Source organism: Heterodontus francisci, chromosome 31 (assembly GCF_036365525.1).
Source record: "Heterodontus francisci isolate sHetFra1 chromosome 31, sHetFra1.hap1, whole genome shotgun sequence".
Taxonomy (NCBI): Eukaryota; Metazoa; Chordata; class Chondrichthyes; order Heterodontiformes; family Heterodontidae; genus Heterodontus; species Heterodontus francisci.
In genome coordinates this window covers 28,606,532-28,630,400 of record NC_090401.1, presented here as the reverse complement: position 1 = coordinate 28,630,400, position 23,869 = coordinate 28,606,532, and the positions used below count along the sequence as shown (strand labels likewise).

The 23,869-nt window shown below is 41.0% G+C and overlaps 1 protein-coding gene across 1 annotated transcript in view; it reads right to left on the bottom strand.

Moving 5' to 3' along the window:
* Positions 1 to 23,869, bottom strand: part of csmd2 (CUB and Sushi multiple domains 2) — a 2,056,060-nt gene that overhangs the window by 224,825 nt on the left and 1,807,366 nt on the right. Inside the window, exons 38-41 of the mRNA XM_068011193.1 lie at positions 23,560 to 23,678; positions 23,379 to 23,448; positions 14,504 to 14,620; positions 1,801 to 2,010 (exon numbers count right to left, since the gene is read on the bottom strand). Coding sequence (XP_067867294.1) covers positions 1,801 to 2,010; positions 14,504 to 14,620; positions 23,379 to 23,448; positions 23,560 to 23,678 — 516 coding nt within the window. The remainder of the gene's footprint in view (positions 1 to 1,800; positions 2,011 to 14,503; positions 14,621 to 23,378; positions 23,449 to 23,559; positions 23,679 to 23,869) is intronic.

Genomic DNA, 23,869 nt, shown 5'->3' with positions numbered 1-23,869 from the left:
TGAATGATTACCCAGTAACCAACTGCAAATTATCTCTCAAGAAACTTGCTGTGATCATACCACAATCATTACTGCCCCCAGTGTGAATGTCGAAGTGTCAGATGCAGAATGTACCAGCAAATATTGCAACTTAAAATAAATACCGCATAAAAGTAACAAGACACGTATAACATGGTATACCTGTATAATCAAATTCAAACAGCAAATATGAACTGCTCTCATATTTAGTCATATGAACCCTTTGACTGAATCACTGCCTTACAATTGCTTATCAACTTATTATTTCGTAATTATCCAATATGTGTATAAAGTAGAGAAAAGTTTAGCATAAAATAATTGGACCACAGCAGCAGGCCAGCATAAAAGTGCATCAACATAGAACACAGAGTGGATTTGTAAATTCCCATTAAAGCAATTTCCTGATCTCAGCACGGATCCTTCTTATGCATTCCCTCAGCCAATTACAAACAGCCGCTGACAAGAGACCCATTCAAGGACTAGCAGTTAAGTAAAGGAATATAATTCATTATTACTGAACTCATTCGGTCCCAGAGAAAAGATTTTGTCACTTGAACGATGTTATGATTAAGCAGTAGCAGCAGATATCTGGGATTTTTTTTTACTCACTGTGTTAGGATTTGGTACCTTTAAAACCCCATAAAACCTTTGTTCTCTGGGTTTCTCATGTCATTGCAGCCACTCAATTATGCCCTTGGAACACTCTTCTTACAAATAGTTGTTTGGTAGTACAGAACTTGATTATTGCTGAAAGTAGAGACATGTTGTAGAAGCTTTTCGTCTTGCACTCATCAGGACAATCCACAAAAATACCAATGTAAGGGAAACAACAACTTTACACTGTATAAGAAGAGAGTGCTGATTGGTTGGCAAATGAACTCTGATTGGAAGAGGTGTTGCCACGGAGAATGCACCAGTTTACGGTGACTGACATTTAACTGTCAAGCTTGGTTTGAAATTTAAACCAGGCAGCTTGACTCTGATTGGTCAAGGCATTGCCCTGAGGAATGAACCAGTCACTTACTTTGTTTAGCAAAACAAAAAACAAAATAAGTGACAGCCATTCACTGGTTTATTCCTCAGGGCAATGCCTTGACCAATCAGAGTCAAGCTGCCTGGTTTAAATTTCAAACAAAACTTGGCAATTAACTGTCAGTGACTGTAAACTGGTGCATTCTCCATGACAATGCCTCTACCAATCAGAGTTCACTTGCCAACCAATCAGCACTCTCTTCTCATATAGTATAAAGTCGTTGTTTTCCCTTACATTGGTATTGTTGCAGATTGTCCTGATAAGTGCAAGATGAAAAACTTTGACATGTCTCTAAACTCAGCAATACTCTTCTTACAACTGTTGTTCTCTGTGAACATCTCTAAGGAATATATTGGTAATGTTAATAAAATGTACAATTAATGTAGAGTTTTTTTATTATTAAAGAGAAAAATGTAATTGACTCTCCCTCAACATGTGATAATGTTATCTTTCTCTATATTCTTCCTTATTCCGACTTACACAATATTCAGCTTTGGCTGGAGGGCTACATAATTCAACTATCACCATCTCTATATTGCCATCAAGGGTATTCCTTGATCAATTCACTTGTGTTAGATATGACAGGGCACTTTCCTTCCTGAGACAAGCCATCCACACTCTCTCCCTGGTAGACACTTGGGTTAGGAATTAAAAAGTACAGTGATTCAAACTCAGATCTTATATTCTCAGATGTGACACTCCAATATCTCAATGATGTACTCACCTACCATTATCTTCACACTCCTTACCTTGGTACATCAGTTTGAAGCCTGGTTTGTTTTCTGAGTGGTCACTGTGAAAGTATATGGTTGTCTCATGAGAGGTCGACATCAGAGAAAGTGGAAGTTCACCTCCACTGAACCTGCCAATCACAGAGCTAGTGTCATGTGGCCCATTCCGAACCTCAATGAAATCGTGGTTAGGTTCAGTGGAAAAGTTCAGAAATTCAATATAAGCCCCTAAAAACAACACATAATGAAAATCATCAGTATTCCCTCCAGAGCTAAGTAGCGTTCTATAATAACTATTGAAATGCTGTCTGCCTGAACAAACAAGTGTTATGTATTGATGTATTTTTGATGAAGATTACATTTATCACAGTGAGAAATGCTGAGACTGGAAAGTGGAATATTTTCTACTTTTCTACACCTAGCATCAGCAATGATTCCAAATCATGTAAAACACAGGATAGCTACCCAATAATGTGCTTCAACCCCACCCTCAGAAGAGCAACAATTTGATTCCCCACAACAGCTATCCAATAGGTATTTCAGAGGAAGTTTTTTCTGATACCTAAAGGACTAATTCTCCAAGTTTATATGCTCAGCAGCCTTGTCTATTGGCTTGCAAATATTAATTTTTAATGAATCAAACTTTATAGGTAGCATGAAATTAATACAGAAAAAACTGGAAATATTCAACAGCTCTGGCAGCATCTGTGGAGAGAGAAACAGAATGATGACCATTCGTCAGATGTTCTTTCTGTTTTAAATTCAGATTTCCAGCATCCACAGTATTTTGCTCTTCTATCATGGGTAGCATGCCATATTTTCCCAACATACAAGGCTGGCAGACCAAGCTCCCAGCTTATAACACAAACTTGGAAAATTACTTCCTTTTAAAGTATGTGAGCTCGTGCTCACTAGGAACAGTGGAGAAGTCCCCAATACAGTTTTAGTTAGGACACTTACAGCTACCGCATAGAAAAGACTTTCCACGGTTTGAACTAGAAACAAACTGATGCTGGAGGAGGAAGGAAGATATTTTACCTGCCTCTTCATGTGAGGATTTCAATCCAAGTATCTAAAATTGGCATGAAATTCACACGGGTGGTTCTTTGTTATACAACCAAAGCTCAAAACTACCCAGAGGGTTTCTGCACTCTCTATAAACCATTCCAACATCTCCTCAGTGATAGATAATAGACAGGTCCCACTCTATCTTGTAGGTTGGAATAGTAGATTCATTAAGTGATCTAAAGAAAACAATTCCATATTGATGAATGTAAGTGGCATATAGCATAAACAGAATGTATAACCTCCAAGTAATCTCAGATTATTTCACGATGAATGTGCAACAGTTATATCACAATTTTAATTTGGTCAGCTGAATGTCAGCATTCACTAAGTGCACCCTGACCTGACAGGCTGTTTATACCATGGCAGTCAGTGATTGTACAAAAACAGAATAAAGCCTGCAAATGAAACTCAGTATTATGTGATGATATGCCAAGGTGTGATCTTAAGGTTTTTAAATGCTGTTTGTAAAATATTTCAGCTTTGCTATGCTGATTTATACCATTTGAATCTTTTGATTTGATATAGCCTTGCCATCTCTCCCTTCATTTTCTACATTGTCCAATCTACTGACATTCTTTTAACTGTGATTTTTTTCAAAAGAGCAAATAATAACTAAAACTGCAATTAAAAATAGTGCCTCAGATTGAAATATCCACCTCAGCAGCCCACTGGAAATGTGTTTGTTTGGGTATTGAGTAAGAATAGGATTAGGCTAAACTGTGTTACTCTCTGTAGTAGAATAACCTGTTGACACTGCCAAAGCTCAGGCACGAATGATAGCCACAAGGTTGTTGGTTCATGTGGATCCATAACTAGCAAGGAGTCAAAGTCTTCAAGAAAGCACAAGGGAGAAACTGGAAAGATTTATTTTTAAAATCTGTTTATTATTGTACCATCTCCCGAAGAGTACTAATTATTTTTAAACTGTTGAAACAGATCAATAACTACATCACAGCAGGAGGTACATTTAAACAAATAGAGCATTTTAAATGAGGCTTTGTTGAAAGATAACTCACAACAGCACTCTGCATGCTTTTGAGAATTAGTGAGAATTCAGTAACAGAGTCGTTGTCAAGTACCTCTCTTTGATGAAAATTAGGTATCTTACTGCAAGCTGAAGAGGCACCATCTCTGTGAAAAACTCTTTGGTAAACCTTCCTTCATTGTTCACAAACACAAAACTGAATGTCATAAATTATATTAAAACACATCACCACATTGCCTATCTGTGATGTTGCAATGAACAGAATGCCTGGCACTTTTCCTTTCCCCAACAAAAAAAGGTTTGTTTCTTCAAGGTTGTTCAATATCTTATTGTTGCTGCTAAAATCATTCTTGTTCTCTTCAATGGCTGCTTTTACACTATCTCCACAATTGTTATTAATAAGTCAGTGTGATTTTTAGGATTGAGTATATAGAGTTTTTTTCCCCCTGTAAAACATCAAATGATACTTTGCTAAGCCAGTTTACAGATAAGAGAAACAACCAGGTTTCAAAATGCAATGTGAGAGGGGGAAGCCTGAGGGCAGGTCCAGATCATTGGACATTAGTTGAACAGGGAGAGGGTGCAGATCAATACAGTATTCCAGACAGTAATAACATAAGGAATAGGAGTAGGTTATTCAGCACCTTGGGCATGCTCCATCATTCAATTAGATCATGGCTGATCTGTACCTAAACTTCATTCTCCTGCCTTTGCTCTTTATCCTTTGATACACTTACCTAACAAAAATCTCTCTCAGTCCTGAATGCTCTAATTGTCCTCGCATCATCCACAGTCTTTTTTTTGTTGCGGGGTGGGGAATAGCAAGTTCCAAATTTGTACTGCCTTTTGTGTGGAAAAACTTTGTAATCTAAACTTTGTTGGAGAGGCACCCTTACTTCTATCTATAAATTATCCATCCCTTGAACAAACACAATAATCCTCTCAAGGATGGACATTTTGTTTGCCTTAGTCCATCCCCTTCTCAAATCTGGAGCATCATTATCTTCCCCTCCTCAAATGAAATAATTAAAGAATTAACTTTCATAGGAAGTTGACTTTCACATTTTTAAGAAGAAAATCAGATTGTATTTTTCAAAATTGGATTACCTTGACATATACACTATTAAAACCTCTGGTTCATTAAATTAACTGAAAAGAAGTCAGGAAGTATTTCAAACATGTTAGGATTTCATTTACATTATTGTATGCCTCCCACTTCTCTGCAGATCTTTTGTCAGGTGCTAAAATGCTTATACTATGTTTACACACCGGATTTTTTCTATGTTCTATAGCATCGTATCCAAATGAGCTCTTAAACTGCTTTAACCTTGCAATTCACTTTGCTACGCTCCCATTTGGCCATTTTTAATGTGCTCTCACAGAAATGTTCATGGATTAGCATTTTTATTTTGTTTTTATGTAAAGTGCTGCAAAGCTGCAACAATCACACCTACCTCATGGAACAAAATAGCAACCTTAACATTGCTCCAGCACCTGAATTTTAATTGTAAAGAAAACCTGTTCTCACAGCCAGTTGGAATGAGGTCAGGGAATTCTGCAGCCAAATCAATCATATCAATCAGAAGGCCAGATTTTATGTTATCTTAGTAAACAAAACATTTTGAATCCATAACTTCCCACAGGCCAGGTGTACCTTTATTAGTCAGTTAGTGGAATTTTTTGTCAATTATTAAACAACTTAGTATGACGATCAGCAAATTAACCACAGTGGGATACTGTTTATCTGAACAGATCAGGAAACACCACACTTGGATAGGTGAGCACTTCGGATAACTGATGTAGCATTAATTCTGATGTCTTACTATATGATAGATCAATTCATCATTGTGGAATAATTACATGTGCAGGACACACAACTGTGCCCACTCGGATCGACTGCCAAGTCAGTCTGGACAGACAAACAGCTTACCACCTGACTGGAAAATAGCTGGATGGAGATGTTCGTATATTTACGTCGCAGGCAGAACTGTCCATCTATCCACATGAAAAATTCCCTCCATAGTTATATATCTAAATTTGCCATGAGAGCTACCTACAGAAATGTTTAAGTTTTAGATCAAAATCCTTCTGTTAATGCACACCCCACAAATCTGAGCAGAAGAATGTACTGGCATTTATATAGGAGAGGACATCTTGTCCTCAGGAGGTCCTAAAGAGATGAACAGCCGATGGATTACTTATGAAATGTAGTCATTGTTGTCTTGTAGGCAAATGCAGCAACCAACATGCATAGCAAAATTCCACAAATAAGAGAAACAACTAGCTAATTTGTTTTGAACAATGTTGGTTGAGGGATGAATGTTGACCAGCAAATCAGGAAAAATCGGGTCTTTTTTGAATGGTGTCATCAGGTCTTTTACATTCACCTGAGAATTGGATCTTGGTTTAACAACACCTCTGACAGTGCAGTACTTGTGCCATAATGCACGGAAGTTTCAGCCTGGGTAATATGCTCAGGTCATAGAGTGGGATTTGGTTATACAACATTAGAAGAAGAATGTTACTGTTGATCCAAGAGGACAAAAAATAAATCCATTGAAGAAGGAGGTTAATATGAAGGAGGAGTTTTACAGACACTATTAACATGTCACGAATCTATCATCATCTCAGATCATGCCCAGTGAAGATCAACTCATAAGTTCAAACTACATCAGAAATTTACCTTTCGAACATAAGAGAAGATCTGAAGCCTACATTTTTCCACCATAGCCAGTTCCAACCAGACAGGATGTGGCTATTTTCATCTTTTTCAGTAATAGCTTGCTGTCTGGCAGTTCTCATGTACCATTTTGGGCTTTCCTTTCTGATAGGAATTTCCGTGTAGCAGAACTTAATTATACAATGTAACAGGCAGGCAACACTCAGAGGGATAACAAAAATGGTATCCAAATTGGCACATTTAAAATGTGTACTCAATTCCAAACGTGAAAGAACAGGAATGCAGCTAGAAAGATTTAGTTGAATTAATTTTCAGTATCTTGGGACAATTAAACAGATGACAGGAAGAGGAGGCTCCACAAACATCCCCATCCTCAACGATGCGGAGCCCAGCACATAAGTGCAAAAGACAAGGCTGAAGCATATGCATCAATCTTCAGCCAGAAGTGCTGATTAGATGATCCATCTCGGCCTCCTTCTGAGGTCCCCAGCATCACAAATGTCAGTCTTCAGCCAATCCGTTTCACTCCACGTGATATCAAGAAAAGGTTGAAGGCAAAGGCTATGAGTCCTGACAACATGCTGGCAATAGTACTGAAGACTTGTGCTCCAGAGCTAGTTGCGCCCCTAGCCAAGCTGTTCCAGTACAGCTACAACACTGGCGTCTATCCGGCAATGTGGAAAATTGCCCAGGTATCTCATGTGCACAAAAAGCAGGACAAATCCAACCCGGCCAATTACCACCCCATCAGTCTACTCCCGATCATCAGCAAAGTGATGGATGGGGTTGTCGATAGTGCTATCATGTGACACTTGCTCAGCCATAACCTGCTCACTGACGCTCAGTTTGGCTTCTGCCAGGGCCACTCAGCTTCTGACCTCATTACAGCCTTGGTCCAAATATGGACAAAGGAGCTGAACTCCAAAGGTGAAGCGAGAGTGACTGCACTTGACATCAAGGCAGCATTTGACTGAGTATGGCATCAAGGAGCCCAAGCAAAACTGAAGTCAATGGGAATCAAGGGGAAAACTCTCCACTGGTTGGAGTCATACCTAGCACAAAGGAACATGGTTGTGTTTGTTGGAGGTCAAACATCTCAGCTCCAGGACATCACTGCAGGAGTTCCAAGGTAGTGTCCTAGGCTCAACCATCTTCAGTTGCTTCATCAATGACCTCCCCTCCATCATAAGGTCAGAAGTGGAGATGTTCGCTGATGATTGTACGATGTTCAGCACACTTCGTGACTCCATAGACCCACTGAAAAGTTATGGCACAGAAAAAGGCCATTCACCCTGTCTGCGCCAGCTGAAAAATCTAGCCACCCAATCTAATCCCACCTTCTAGCATCTGGTCCATAGTCTTGCAGGTTACAGCACTTCAGGTGCAGCTCCAGGTGCCTTTTTAAATGAGTTGAGGGTTTCTGCCTCCACCACCCACCAGGCAGTGAATTCCAGACACCCACCATCTTCTGGGTGAAATAGTTTTTCCTCATGTCCACTCTAATCCTTCTACCAATAACCTTAACTATGTACCCCCTGGTAATTGACCTCTCCACTAGGGGAAAGCATGTCCTTCTTGTCTACTCTATCCAAGCCCCTCATAATTTTGTACACCTCAATTAAGTCACCCCTCAGCCTCCTCTGTTCTAAGGAAAACAACCCTAGCCTATCCAATCTTTGCTCATAGCTGCAATTTTCAAGCCTTGGCAACATTCTTGTAAATGTCTTCTGTACTCTCTCCAGAGCAATTATGTCCTTCCTGCAATGTGGTGATCAAAACTGTACACAATACTCCAGCTGTAGGCTAACCAGTGTTTTATACAGTTCCAGCATTACATTCCTGTTTTTGTATTCTATACCTCAGCCAATAAAGCATTCCATTTGCCTTTTTCACCGCTTTTCCTACCTGTCCCGCCACCTTTAGGGACCTGTGGACATGCACTCCAAGGTCTCTCACTTCTTCTACCCCTCTCGATATCCTCCTGTTTATTGTCTATTTCCTTGCTTTGTAAGTCCTCCCCAAATGCATTACAGACACTTCTCCAGATTGAATTCTATATGCCACTTTTCTGCCCACTCAACCAAACCATTGATATCATTCTGGCGTCTACAGCTATCCTCTTTATTATCAAATACATGGCCAATTTTTGTGTCATCTGCAACTTTCCCAATCATGTCTCTCACATTTAAGTTCAAATCATTAATATGTATCATAAACAGCAAGGGACCCAACACTGAGCCCTGTGGAACGCCACTGGAAACCGCCTTCCATTCGCAAAAACATCCGTCGACCATTATCCTTTGTTTCCTGTCACTGAGCCAATTTTGGATCCAACTCGCCACTGGAATAGTCAGCATGGATTTGCTAACTTAATTGAATATTTTGAGGAAGTAACAAGAATGACTGATGAGGATAGTGCAGTGGATGTTGTCTACATGGATTTTCGTGAGGCATTTGGCAAGGTCCTCCATGGCATTTATTTTTCCAACCAGGCTGCCATGTGGTACCTTGTCAAAGACCTTATGAAAATCCATGTAGACAACATCCACTGCACTACCCTCATCAATCCATGCTGACTATCCCTGATTAATCCGTGCCTTTCTAAGTGACAGTTTATCCTATCTCCCAGAATTGATTCTAATCATTTGCCCACCAGTGAGATCAGACTTACCGGCCTATAATTATTTGGTCTATCCCTCACACCCTTTTTAAATAATGGTACAACATTTGCAGACCTCCAATCCTCTGGTACCTCGCCTGTATCTAGTGAGGATTTGAAGCTGATCCTCAATGTATCCGCTATTTCCTCCCTGGCTTCCTTTAACAGCCTGGTACACAATCCATTCAGCCCTGGTGATTTATCAACTTTTAAGGATGTCAGACCCTCTAGTACTTCCTCTCTCATTATGGTTATCATATCTAATATTTCACACTCCTCCTCTTTAACGACAATGTCTGCATCATCCCTCTGCTTTGTGAAGACAGAGACAAAGTATTCATTAAGAATCCTGCTCACATCTTCTGCACCCACACATAAGTTACCTTGTACATCTCTGATAGGCCCTACCCTTTCCTTAGTTATCCTCTTGCTCTTAATGTACTGATAAAACATCTTTGGGTTTTCCTTGATTTTACCTGTCAATATTTTCTTCTGTCCTCTCTTTGCTTTCCTAATTTCCTTTTTTACTTCACCCCTGCACTTTCTATACTCCTCTAGGCTTTCTAAAGTATTAAGCTTTTTGTGACTGTCATCAGCTTTCTTTTTCTGCTTTATCTTACCCTGTATGCTTCTAGATAACCAAGGGGCTCTGAATTTGGCACTACCACCCTTTATCTTTATGGGGACATGTCTACACTGTGCCCATAGAATCTTGCTTTTAAATGCCTCCCACTGGTTTGCCGCTGATTTTCCTTCAACTAGCTGTATCCAGTCCACTTTTGCCAGGGCACCTCTCAGCTTCATAAAATTTGCTTTCCCCCAATTTAGAACTTTTACTCCTTTTCGATCCTTGTACGTTTCCATAATAATGCTAAATCTAACTGTATTATGGTCACCCATTGCTACTTCATCCACTTGCACAGCCTCATTTCTTAAGACTAAAATAGAATTGTACCCCATCTCATTGGGCTTGTTACGTGCTGGCTAAAAAAGTTCTCTTGAATGCAGTTCAAGAATTTTGTGCCCTTCACACTGTTTGTATCCCAGTTGATATTAGGGTAGTTGAAATTCCCAACTATTATTGCCCTATTTATTTTTACACTCAGAAATCTGCCTACATATTTGTCCTTCTATCTCCCTCTTACTATTTGGGGGTCTATAGAACACTCCTAGTAATGTGGCTGCCCCTTTTTTGTTCCTGAGGTCATCCCATATGGCCTCTTTTGATGATTCATTTAGCATATCATCCCTCTTCACAGCTGCAATTGATTCTTTAACCAATAATGCTACAGTCCCTCGTTTTTTTTATCCCCCTCTCTATCCTGCCTAAAAACTCTTGCCTCTAGGAATGTTGAGCTGCTGTTTTTGCCCCTCTTTAAGCCAAGTTTCCATTAGAGCAATAATATCATGCTGCCATGTCTCTCCCTGTGCCCTCAGCTCATTGGCTTTATTTGCTATACTCCTTGCATTTTAATAAATACCTTATAACACTGCTAAATTCCTGTGCTGCACGTTTTTTAACCTTTGCTTCTTCTGTCTTTCAGGGTCACTCGCTAATTTTCTGCCTCCTGTTCCCAGCCCTGAATTTGTCCTATCTAACACTTCCCTCAGATTTCCATCCCCCTGCCAATCTAGTTTAAACCATTCCCAACAGCAATAGTAAACCTTCCTGCAAGGATATTCGTCACAGTCCTGTTCAGATGTAGACCGTCTGAAGATCTACCTTCCCCAGAAACGGCCCCAATGTCCCAGAAATTTGAAGCCCTCCCTCCTGCACCATCTCTCCAGCCATGCATTCATCTGGTATATTCTCCTATTTCGATACTCACTAGCACATGTCCTTGGGAGTAATCCGGAGATTACTACCTTTGAGGTCCTGCTTGCTAATCTCTTTCCTAACTCCCTAAACTCAGCCTGCAGGACCTCATCCCTTTTCCTACCTATATTGTTGGCACCAATGTGGACTACAACCTCGGGCTGTGCACCTTCACCCTCAGAATGCTCTGCAGCTGCTGGGCAATGTCCATGACTCCTGCAACAGGGAGGCAGCATACCATCCTGGAATCACGTTTGCGACCACAGAAACCCCTGTCTGTTCCCTTAATTATAGAATCCCCTACCAATATTGCTCTCCTGTCTTTTCTCCTCCCTTCCTGCACAGCTGAGTCACCAATGGTGCTCTGGTCATGACTCTCGCAGCATTCTCCAGAGGAACCCTCTCTCCCATCGGTACTCAGAACTGAATACTGGTTAGAAAGTGGGATGCCCTCTGGGGTCTTCTGCACTACCTGCCTTCTCCTTCTAATCTGTCTGGCAGCCACCCAGTTCCTCTCTGTCTGCACTCTCTTCAGCTGTGGGGTGACAACTTCTTGATACATGCTACCCACGTATCTCTCATGCTCACGAATGCACCTCAGTGACTCTAGCTGCTCCTCGAGTTCCAAGATTAGGCACTCGAGTTTTTGCATTTGGTGGCATGTTCTGCACGTGTAGCTCTCCAGGGCATGGGCAAGGTCCTGGAGTCCCCACATGTCACAGGATGTTCATTCGATGGGTGTAAGCAACTCTTCCATGCCTCGAGTTATTTATTTACTGCACTAAAATTGGAAGTTAAATAAACACAATAAAATGGTTATAAATAAAATTAATAAACGGTAACCACCTACTGACTACTGGTACTCCTCAGATACTGAAGCAGCCCGTGTCCAGATGCGGCAAGACCTGGACAACATCCAGACTAATAAGTGGCAAGTAACATTCACACCACACAAGTGCCAGGCAATGGCCATCTCACCTTGACATTCAATGGCATTACCATCGCTGAATCACCCACTATCAACACCCTGGGGGCTACCATTGACCAGAAACTGAACTGGACCAGCCACATAAATGCTGAAATTCTGCAGTAAGTAACTCACCTCCTGTCTCCCCAGCGCCTGTTCACCATCTACAAGGCACAAGTCAGGAGTGTGATGGAATACTCTCCACTTGCCTGGATGGGTGCAGCTCCAACAACACTCAAGAAGCTTGACACCATCGAGGACAAAGCAGCCCACTTGATTGGTACTCTATCCACCACTGATGCACAGTGGCAGCAGTGTGTACCATCTACAAGATGCACTGCAGCAACTCACCAAGGCTCCCTCGACAGCACCTTCCAAACTCGCGACCTCTAGCACCTAGAAGGGCAAGGGCAGCAGATGCACAGGAACACCACAACCTGCAAGTTTCCGTCCAAGTCACACACCATCCTGACTTGGAACTATATCACCGTTCCTTCACTGTTGCTGGGTCAAAATTCTGGAACTCCCTTCCTAACAGCACTGTGGGTGTTCCTACACACCAAGGACTGCAGCGGTTCAAGAAGGCAGCTCACCACCACCTTTTCAAGGGCAATTAGGGATGGGTAATAAATGCTGGTCTAGCCAGCAATGCCCACATCCCCAAACGAATAAAAAAAATTCAGACCAAATCAATAAGTTGCAAATCAAATTAGGTATGTTAGATAAATGAGCCTCGGTGTGGCAGATGCCATACAATTAGGGTTAGGAAACTCAGACAATATATCATGCAAGGTAGCAGGTCAAAAGAGAGATGCAAGGGCAATCACTGATTACTTGATAGAAGTGCATAACCAGTGTGAGGTGGCTATAGAGAAAGCAAATAAAGGTTTCAGCTTGCATTGCTAGGACGACTGAGGTCAAAAGACAAAGCTATATAAAGCTTTGGTACTGACAGGGCTCAACAGGGTAGATGCAGGAAGGATGTTTCCCCTGGCTTTGGGTCTAGAACCGGGGATGCAGTCTCAGAATAAGAGGTAGCCCATTTAGGACTGAGATGACGAGGAATTTCTTCATTCACAGAGTTGTAAATCTTTGTAATTCTCAATCCCCGAGGGCTGTGGAAGCGCAGTCACTGAGTATTTCAAGACAGAGATTGATAGATTTCTAGATATTAAAGATATCAAAGGATATGGAAATAATGCAGGAAAATAATGTTGAGGTAGATGATCAGACATGATCTAGTTGAATGGCAGAACAGGCTCAAGAGGCCAAATGGCTTACTCCTGCTCCTATTTCCTAAGTTCCTATGCATTTGGAGTAAGGATCCATTCAAAGTTGTGTCTAGAGGTATTGTATTATGCAGGTTGAACTACTAATAATGGGAACAACATCTATTTCATACAAATGGTCTTATCAAAAGATGCTCATATTTATCGGCAAATGCACTGTTGTTGTGCCTTGGCACAAGTTCGCATTCTCTTCAGTAGAAAATAAAAAACAATACTAAAAATTGAATTGGCAGTTTGAGCCTGACCCTTTTCAATGACCGGAGTTTGCACTTACTCTATTGTTATTTGTACTAACATGCTGATGTGAGTGTAACACACCAACTACTCACCACAAATAGCATTCTATCTTCACTCGAACTCGGAATGTCACTGGACATCCACAATCTCAACCACTTGTAATTCACTGTTTCAGTCTGGAATTTTTGTCCTATATTTACGCATGTACCAGTATAAAAATGGCTTAATTTATTTAACCTTCTAACAGTGGCAAGCAACTGGAGACAAAATTTCATACAATGAAAAAAATCTTCCCTGAAACCTTAGGAGGAATTAAGTACAAATTCCCAGATATGAATCTAAAAGATTGTATTCTAAAACAATCTCATGTACTCTTGTAAAGCATTTGATCACCAATGTGCATCCTTAACTATGAACCTTTACTTCATTTATATCCATTTATCCATTCAACTCCATCAATAATGCAGAAGTCTGTAACCATGGCACTGATTCTTTGTGTAGAAAAAGAATTCTAACATTGAATGTTTTTGACATTTCTACTGTCCACATCTTTATATTGTCATCAGTGAATAGTCATTGATTTGCCTAACTCATATGCACCGCAAAGTTATTACTGTATAAATCTATTCTGCGCACAATAGTGAGTCACCTTTGCGTCTGTGTTGATATTGAGTGATCTGGTTTGTTGACAATTTTATGAATTCTTTATCAGATCCGCAGAACTCTTACAGCTAAAAGGCACCACGTGTATTTTTTTTTTACTTTGAACCCATCACTTGAGAAGATGTCATCTCTTCCACCAAATGCATCAAGATAAAGAAGCAGAAATTTTTTTTTCTCAGCTTTGCCTCCCATACTAGAACTGAAGCTTGAAAAGGCACAAAACATGACTATATAACCTCATGTTTGTTGAAATTCATGAGACATATCACTTTGTCCAAAGCAGCACTGCTCACTGAAAGTAAAATGTAACTGCAGATTAGAATCACTTTTCCTTCTGTTTCAGGCCATATAACTTACCAGATCCAACCTCCAGTGAAATCCTCCAAATACAATCCATGTTACTGGGATAATTTCCTGGAAAACCTGGGCTCAGGATCACATCATTGTCATCCATGGAAGTCCCTCCACATTGTGCTTGAATAAAAATGAAAATATATATTTATATAAATCAAGAATTCAAAAGCAGAAATACTTGTTTAATGAATAGAAAAGAAGAGGTAGAAATTGAATCTTGATGGACCAATTTTACTGAATTAAAAGAGGCGCAAGGACCAATTGCGGGGAACAAAATCCCAAGCCGGAAAAGAGCCTGATTTCCGATTGGGCAATGTTTAAAGTGACTTTGGCTGCTGCCTAAAACAGGCATTAAGCTCCTTGGATATGTTACTAAGGGTCCCGATGCCTGCTTTAGGTCCCATCTGATAAATTCAATATTGTTGATTTCGAGCTGGCTTGTTCTGCGTGGGATTCTTTAGTGCCGCCAAGAAAAAAAACAAAAAACAAAATTGCAGTTGTGGCACCAAGAGGAGTGTGAATGCTCCCCTGGCTTCACAATATCCTAATTGGTGCCCTCCCACCACTCCCCCCCCACCCCCCCCAATCATTCTGCACCACAGGTCTTAAGTCAGGCCAAAGGAGTAGGCAAATCACTCAATTAAATTATTGAGACCTGCAGCCCAATTCCAGGGCAGCCTCGGCCCTTCCAATTTGGATGCTTTTTGCAGCTGCATCACCACCTTCACAGCAGAAATCTGGCGCTGATAAATTTGTACCCTGAAATTGATTAGATTTATGTGCAATTTAGGGTCTCAATTAGAAGTAGATTGAAAGGAAGTTTAAAAATTCATCTTTGTTAATCTTAGTTAAAAAGCTACTGTAAGTGTAAGTGATGAACAAGCTTTATACTCACTTTTTTTTTCACTGAAATTAACAATCATAGGACTTTCATCCCCTGCATATTTACTGAGATTGATTTGATTGACAGACTGGACCTATATTTGGTTACATTTTCAAAAGGTCCAAAAATCTTTGGATTTAAAAATAAAACTCACTGCATATCAATCTTAAAGTTGAACTGAAACATGTTTCAATATTCCACTGGAGGGGAAAGAAAATGCTTCAAAGACACTCCGAGGCTATCCTCAGAGTCAGCACGGCTGCAATGACCTTAATTACTGGGAGGAGTTTTCTACCAATCACCCAGAATGGCGAAAACGTGTCCACCAAACTGCATCACACTTCGAATCCCAGCACCTTAATGATGAGGCAGAGTGATGGCGGACAAGGACAGAAAAGGAAGCAAATCTTGCACTCCGATCCCATTACCGTGTGGGACCCCTGCCCTTTGTGCCCAAAAATCTGCGGGTTGAAAATTGGTCGGCTCAGTCACATGAAGACTCATGGTAGAAACTCGCGACCCTGAGTAGATGTCATTCTCAAATCGAGGGACAGCTGACAAGGGGGAGGCAGTGGCACAGTCATAATATCACTGGACTAGTAATTCAGAGCTCAAGCTAATGCTCTGGGGACATGGCAGATGGTGAAAATTGAATCCAATTGATAAATATAGAATTAAAAATCTAGTCTAATAATGTCCATAAAACCACTGCCAATTGTTGTAAAAATCCATCTGGTTCACTAATGTCCTTTATGGAAGGAAATCTGCTGTCTTTACCTGGTCTGGCCTACATATGAGTCCAGACCCACAGCAATGTGGTTGACTCTTAAAAATGTCCTCTGAAATGGCCTAGCAAGCCAGTTCATGGACAAATTAGGGATGGGCAATAAATGCTGGGCTGGCCAGCGACACCCACCTCCTACAAAAAAACGATTAAAAAGAAGTTGCAGAATCCTACAGGTGCTGCACAGTTTTTAAGCAGTTTATCAAAAAGCTGCAAAAATTCAATGACGTACAAAAAGCCTAAGGAAAGAACAAACAGTTGCTTCCTTGTATGCAGCCCTAATAATTGTAACACTGACCTGGGTGCCGCTCCACACTGAAGGCTCACAATTGAGGGCAGAGTTTAAGCTGATTCCCTCCCTCCCCCCCGCCCCCGTAGCATCCTCCCTCCAACCCTTTATCATACATTTCATTGTGCACAGAAGTTGTTAAACTCTATATATAACTTTTTCCTACATCTAGCTCATTAGTACTTAAGAGGCATAATTTTAATTGATTTTCTAAGTCTTTTTGCACAGTCATTGCTTATTGTGAATTTATTCAGGTAACCTTAGTTCAGGATCTAGACAGGGTTTCAAGCCTGTTATCCACAGCAGATGTCTGCACATTTTAAAGCATTTTAATTCATTCTTCTTTATTTAAAAAATCCTGACGGCCTTTGGCTTGCAAGATTATCATTCCATATTCTGGTGGTTTTGCTGGGTCAGAGGCTGATGCACAATTCTCTGAGTTCTGAAGAAGGGTCACTGACCTGAAACGTTAACTCTGCTTCTCTCTCCACAGATGCTGCCAGACCTGCTGAGTATTTCCAGCATTTCATGTTTTTATTATACAATTATCTGTTAGGTGCCCACTGGGCATGTAATGGCTTTCCAATTCTATGTGCATTTAATCCAATTCTGAACCATGTCAGTGGTAATGTGTCTTTGGATTGAGAAGTACTGTTCAGAATAACTCAAAGCTACAATCTAACATTTTTTTTTAGACAAGTGTATCCCCCTCTCCTTCCACCAGGAAGGCCTGGGATTAGTGTGCAGGTTTCCATAAGTTTTATCTGGAAAACATTCAGCTTGCCTCTGTTCTGGTACTCGGCTACACATCTATCCTTGAACAAAATTTATTCAATTTTGCTCTTTATATTTATCTGATGTCACCATTTGTAAATGATGTGATTCAATCACAAGACTTTGCCATCCATCACTGTCCAATATGACAACCCACCATCAATAACAGAAAATTGGAATACAAAAAGAAATCTCAACATTCATACATATTGCAATATATTAAAACCATTATGGGCAACACAGCTACTGGAGGAACTGCTTGAAGAGTTTGGAAGCGCCCAGAGCAAGGAGAAATCAAGCAGTGCCAATTTGTGATCAATGAACAGCAGCTAGATAGATCACAAGCCAAGGCAGACAACTTTGGTTTTTCTTCTGCCCTCCCATTAGTAATGCTTTATTATTGAGTGGTACTTCATTGAGCAGTTCAACAGACCAGTGAAATCCAACCCAGTGGGGTCACAGGCTGGATAGCTCATTAACCAAATATAACAACTGAACTATGTGAATTAGTCCTTCAATGCACATGAAACAAGCCATTAGGTACAAAACAAGATGTGGGTCAATTGGTTAATTAAAAAAAAACTGAATTCATATATTGCTCGTTACTTGTAATTTTACTGGTAATAGTGTTTACAGTACAGTTGTGTGTTATACTAATAAGAAAATTCAACAAAAAGCATGAAGTGAGAACACAGCTTCAGGCCCTTGAATTCTTCCCTGGAAAGTTGAGAATCTTGGTTTTATTGTAGGAAGGAGGGAGGAAGCAGAGTGTTACACCAATCTGCTTTATTGAATGATAATTTTCTTTAATCTACTGACTGGAGATCTGAATCCATATTTTTGAAAAAGACATTTTGAAAAGACCAGCTAAAAGGATGACTTTGCTGGCAGTTTAAGATGGCTAGCTAGTTTGTAACATTGTATCCTACACTGCAATGTTTGTGAGAAGGGAGATGAAATGTCTGCTCCTATCCCAGCAAGAACCAAGACCCAGGAAATTTAAAGGAACTACCTGTTCTATTTAGCAAGAGAGAAAAAGTGCAAGCTGCTATGTTTTGAATCACTGAGTGACTGTCATGTGACAAGCCCCTCCCCATCTGTGTTTTAAGCTTGTGTCTTTCTGCAGCAGAGAGAGGAGACGCAACTGTACTCTGACATGTGCAGAGCCAAGTGGGGGTCTCTCTCTCTCTTCATTCCAATTTGAAAGTTTTCAAATCCTGCCTGTTGACTGATCACCTCTGCATACTCCTGATGGAGGAAATCATCCACATCACTATCTCTAAGAGACCCACCGAACCAGTCATCTACCTCTTCAACCTAAAAGCCTCAGGAACACCAAATTCAGCTGGAAGCCAGCCGAATTGCCAAATGCCACAGACTGTATATCTTTTTTTCCTATGGACTCTAACTCAACAAATCTACATTTTCCCATTCTGTAACCTATTTGTGCATGTGTAAACCTCCAGAACGAGTGTGTGAGTGAAAGTTGACGCATTGTTTATTATTTTTATTAGTTCAATTTAGGTACAATAAAATTATTTCTTTCTTTGTTAACTCAAGAAAACCTGTCCGACTGGTTCTTGTTATGATCATAGCAAGTAAGTAATCAAACAGCAAATGAATTAGCCAGTACATCCACCTTTAAGAAATAATTGAACCTGTTGTGGTCAAACAAGGAGAGGGCAAAGAGGGAAACCCTTCGATCCCTCCTCATTTGACCGTAAGACAGAGAATGGGATTCAGACAATTCACTGCAGGAATCAAAAAAGATTCCAAATGTGCAAGAATGTACAAGTGAGTTAGAAAATCAAATTTACATCAGAAAATATTAATCTACTGGTTTATTATTTGGTTGATAAGGTTCCTGCGAACATAGCTTCTGCAGTGCCATACAGAAGTATAGTAATCAGAAACAATCACATATAATCTTGCTATTTGTGCATATTAAAATGAGGGAGGTAGATTTTGTGTCTCTGCTCAGCTTTGCCATGTTTCAATCTCTCTACAGCAATTGCAAGAGCTGTTAGCTGTGTTATTTAAATCAACAGCAGCATTATTTCACCTTGAGGGGAAACCTAGCCTCCCTCCTTGGTTGCTACATTTGCTCCAAAGGGAGACCATATGAAATATTTATACACACTATCAAGGCTGTGAAGGAAATCTATAAGCTGAATATGAATTGGGTTTATGCACTGGCAGTTCTGCTGCCTTCATATTGTTAAGGTTGACAGACTTTGGTTGACTTATCAAACTATAAGTTTGACCTCAACTCTAATATACTGTGTTGCTTCAGTGAGAAACAGCATTACTCCACTCACCTCTTCCTCACCTCCACACTGAATTCTATCTTTTGTAGGTTCAGTCACAAAGCTGTTGCATTTTTCACTTCTAATGCATCATCAGGTGACCTTTGCAGTGAATCATGCTTAACAAGGTGGGATATGTCTGTGCTGGGAAACATTTTTTGCACTCAGTTTCAGATCCTTGCATACCAGTTATAGCGCTGGTTAAAAACAAGTAAAGCTTCCGTATTCACCAAGTCAATAGGCTTTAACCTCAACTTCAGAAGGGCATTCCTTCATGCAGCAAAGCCACATTTCTCGCACTATCCATTCTTGACAACTGAGCGAGATTGTCAATTAATGGCATATTCTGGATAGTTTTATGTTCTATGTTGACATTGTCCAAACTCATTTTACATCAGATTCTTAAAACCAGCAGAAAGAAGAGCTCATCCCATCATTTAGGAGTGGATTTGACTACAGATTGGCAAGGTCAAAGAATGATCTTCAAGTCAAATCTGACACTGGTTTCTCCAAACCTCCACCCCCTCCTCATGTTGAGTAGTCTGACAGCTAAAGTTCTCGACTCATTGTTTTTATTTCAAGAATCCAACTTCGCACATCCTTTCAGAATGTTCTCCCTGAACCTCTTTCATGTTCTCTGACAAGTTGCATCATGAAATGGATAAGAAGAATAGCAAGTGCTAATGCTAATAAGCTATCTGGAAGTTGGCTGGAATTATCTGATCTCCAGTTTTCTCCTATTGCCCAATCTAAGGAATGCCAAACACATCTTCTGCACTTTGCTATTGGGTAGCATGACAGCAGGCTGGGCTAGCAAGGGCTGCTACAAGAGCAGATGCATGATAAATGTTTCTGTGGTGTGGCCTGTGAACACTGGAAGGCAAAGGTGGGATCAGAGGCTATTTTTGATAATGAATTAGTGGCATGGGCAATTGCAGGCACAAAGCCATAACTCAAACAATTATATTTGGAACATGCCTTTTGCCAGAAAGTCAATGCTGATTTTCATTGGAACAAACTGTAGTACAGAGGTACGCAATGAAACTTTACAAGTTTCACTGAGCTCAGTGAAAGTGGATAACAAGTCTGGATTATAACATCTCAGCAGCTTCAGTACACTGCAAATCTCAATTGAGAATCAGAAAGCTGGATCCAATCAAAAGCAGGTTAATTCCCTTCTTCAGTTTCAGTGTTCCGATAAAATGAGATTTCACCACATGGAGAAATGGGGGATATCAAACAATTCAAGGGGTTTTCTTCTTTGGCTTAATACAAGCAGAGGGAATCTGACAACTTAAGGATAAGAGCAGTGTGTACTGAGTCTTCTAGACTCTTATTAGTATTCCATGTTATCTTTCTAAAATTTCTGAAGGCTGATAGTTCCGATCTTCAATACAAAGACAGGATTGCAATGGATGTAAACACACAAAATGTGATAAGGTTGGTGAGCTACAAGTACAAATAGCAGTATAGGAATATGATGTAGTGGCAATAACGGAAACATGGCTTAAAAATGATGAGAACTGGGCACTTAATATACAAGGATATAATGTGTTGAGAAAAGATAGGGAAGGAAAAAAGGGAGGTAGGATGCCGGTACTGATTAGGGAAGACATTGCAGTGTTGGAAAGAGAGGATGTCCTTGAGGAGGAAAAGACAGAATCGACTTGGTTGGAGTTGAGAAGCAAAAATGTATAATCACACTACTGGGGGTAGTCAATAGGCCTCCAAGTAGTGAGAAAGCGATAGAGGAGCAAATCTGCAGGGAAATCACAGAAATATGCCAGAATTATAGAATGGTAATATTGGGGGACATTAATTACCCAAATAATAAGTGGAATAATTTTACAGTAAAGAGAGAGGGGGAGGAATTTCTGGATTGTATACCGTAGAATTTCCTTGATCAGTACGTTCTTGGCCCAACTGGAAAGGAGGCAGTGCTGGATATGGTGCTGGGAAATGAGGTGGGCCTAGTGGACCAAGTTTTTGTGGGGGAGGACTTCGGTAAGACTGATCATCAGCCATAATCACAACAGAAAAATTACAAAAGGGTAAAACTAAGGGCGGCACAGTGGCGCAGTGGTTAGCACCGCAGCCTCACAGCTCCAGGGACCTGGGTTCGATTCCGGGTACTGCCTGTGTGGAGTTTGCAAGTTCTCCCTGTGTCTGCGTGGGTTTTCTCCGGGTGCTCCGGTTTCCTCCCACAAGCCAAAAGACTTGCAGGTTGATAGGTAAATTGGCCATTATAAATTGTCACTAGTATAGGTAGGTGGTAGGGAAATATAGGGACAGGTGGGGATGTTTGGTAGGAATATGGGATTAGTGTAGGATTAGTATAAATGGGTGGTTGATGTTCGGCACAGACTCGGTGGGCCGAAGGGCCTGTTTCAGTGCTGTATCTCTAATCTAATCTAATCTAAACAGAAGTAGAAGATTCCAGGGGTCCGGATCTTCAGTTAGAAGTTCTCGTTTTTGGGCATAAAAAAGCTATTAATTAAAAAAATAAAATTGTGGGCAAATGGAATTTTTATTGGTGGGGAAGGGCAGTCCACTCCAGCAGTGCACCCATTCAAACCAGGGGAAAAACAAAGAAAGCTCTATTCATTTCCTCAGGACATTTCAAAACACTTGACAATCAACAGATTACTGTTAAAGTGCAAAACATTGAAGGCAATTTGAGCACATGAAGGGCCTACAAACCAAAATTGAGTTGAAATGACTCGTTAAGCTCTTTTTAATTGAGGGAAAAATATTGGACACTGGGAGGGAATTTTATGCTTTCCCCTGCAGTGACTTTGGAGGTGGGGAGAGCATATAATCAGGTGGGATGGTGCCAGGCGGAGACCCCGCCAGCTTCCCAGCTCCACCCAAATTAAGTCCGGGGCAGCAAGACCCGTGAACAGCCCTCCCATCCCGCCGTCAATGGAGACCCTTAAGTGGGCAATTAATGCCCAATTAAGGGCCTCATCCTGCCTCCACCGGTATCAGCCCAGCAGCAGGCAGGTCTGTCACCGTACAGGATCCATGCAAAGCAAACCCTTGTAGGTTGCTTCTCGGCTACAGTGGGGTGGGGGCGGGCCCCTCATTGACAGGCACTTAGTGCCTGATTGAGGGACTAGCATCGGGAAGGGCGTGGGGGGGGGGGGGAAATCCTGCTGAGAGCCAACCCCCTGCCTTTGTTGCTGACTCCCCTACAACCCATACCCCCCATCCCACAAAACCCCTCCACCCTGACTCACCTGTGGCCTGGGTCCAGTGCCTCCAGTGATTCCAGTACTGGCAGAAGCCACCACTTTTGTGTAAGGGCTGCTCAAAGTGCTGCCAGTCTCTGATTAGCAGGCAGGAGTCACTGGGGTCATTAATACCGGGGAAGGCCCACCTCAGCCATTTAAGTACCTAATTGGCACATAATGTGGTGGGCCTTCCGCAGAGGAAGTAATGCGGGGCATTCGCCGGCACTTTAGCCGGTGGCCGAGACCAACTGCATCCTGCATCGCCCAGATAAAATCCTGGCCCAGGTGTCTGTCCTTCTTCAGATAATATCATGGGATTATTTATGTAAACAGGCAGATAGTTCTGAATTTAGCATCTCATCCCCAAAAAAACAGTACCTTTGACAAGTACTAGCCGAGATTGAGTGCTCAGTTCCATAATGGAGCCTGAACTCACAAATTACTGACTCAAAGGCACGAGCGCTACCAAATAAGCTGAGCTAAAACTTGTAGTGATAGTTGGTACTCCTTGAGCAACTGGATTAAAAGAGGCAGAGTGCAACTAACAAATTCAAACAGCACATATAATGTGACCTTGTATGCATCATGCAATAGTTGTTGGATACATACCAATACACAACGGTGGAGGATAGTTCCATCGGCGGACTGTTCCAGGCATGCAGGAAATATGGGAGTGTCCCTATAAGAATAAACAGGAGTAATTGATCTTTCTTAGTTAATATTCATTTGAAATATACAAAAAAAACCCTCTCTGTCCCATAATCCCCCACACCCCTCTATTATTAATTACCTGCAATTGATAACCTGGTTCACATCGAAAGGACACAACATCATTGATTAAATATCTCTCACCAATCTTCACACTATTAGCAGGGACCAATGGTTCTGGACAGCTGGTTAGCCCCACAGCTAGAAAATAGAGAGAGAGCAATTACTGAAAGACATGTCTGTTCCTACAATGCCAACAATTTATGAAGTTCTAGCACAGTTGCTATAGTTTTATTTCTGACTAAGTACACGATCCCTTGTCATACTGGTTGGTACAGTTTCCAGTGTATTTTGGTGGTGTAACCAGCACAGTGGTATCGAGTGGTTCCCCA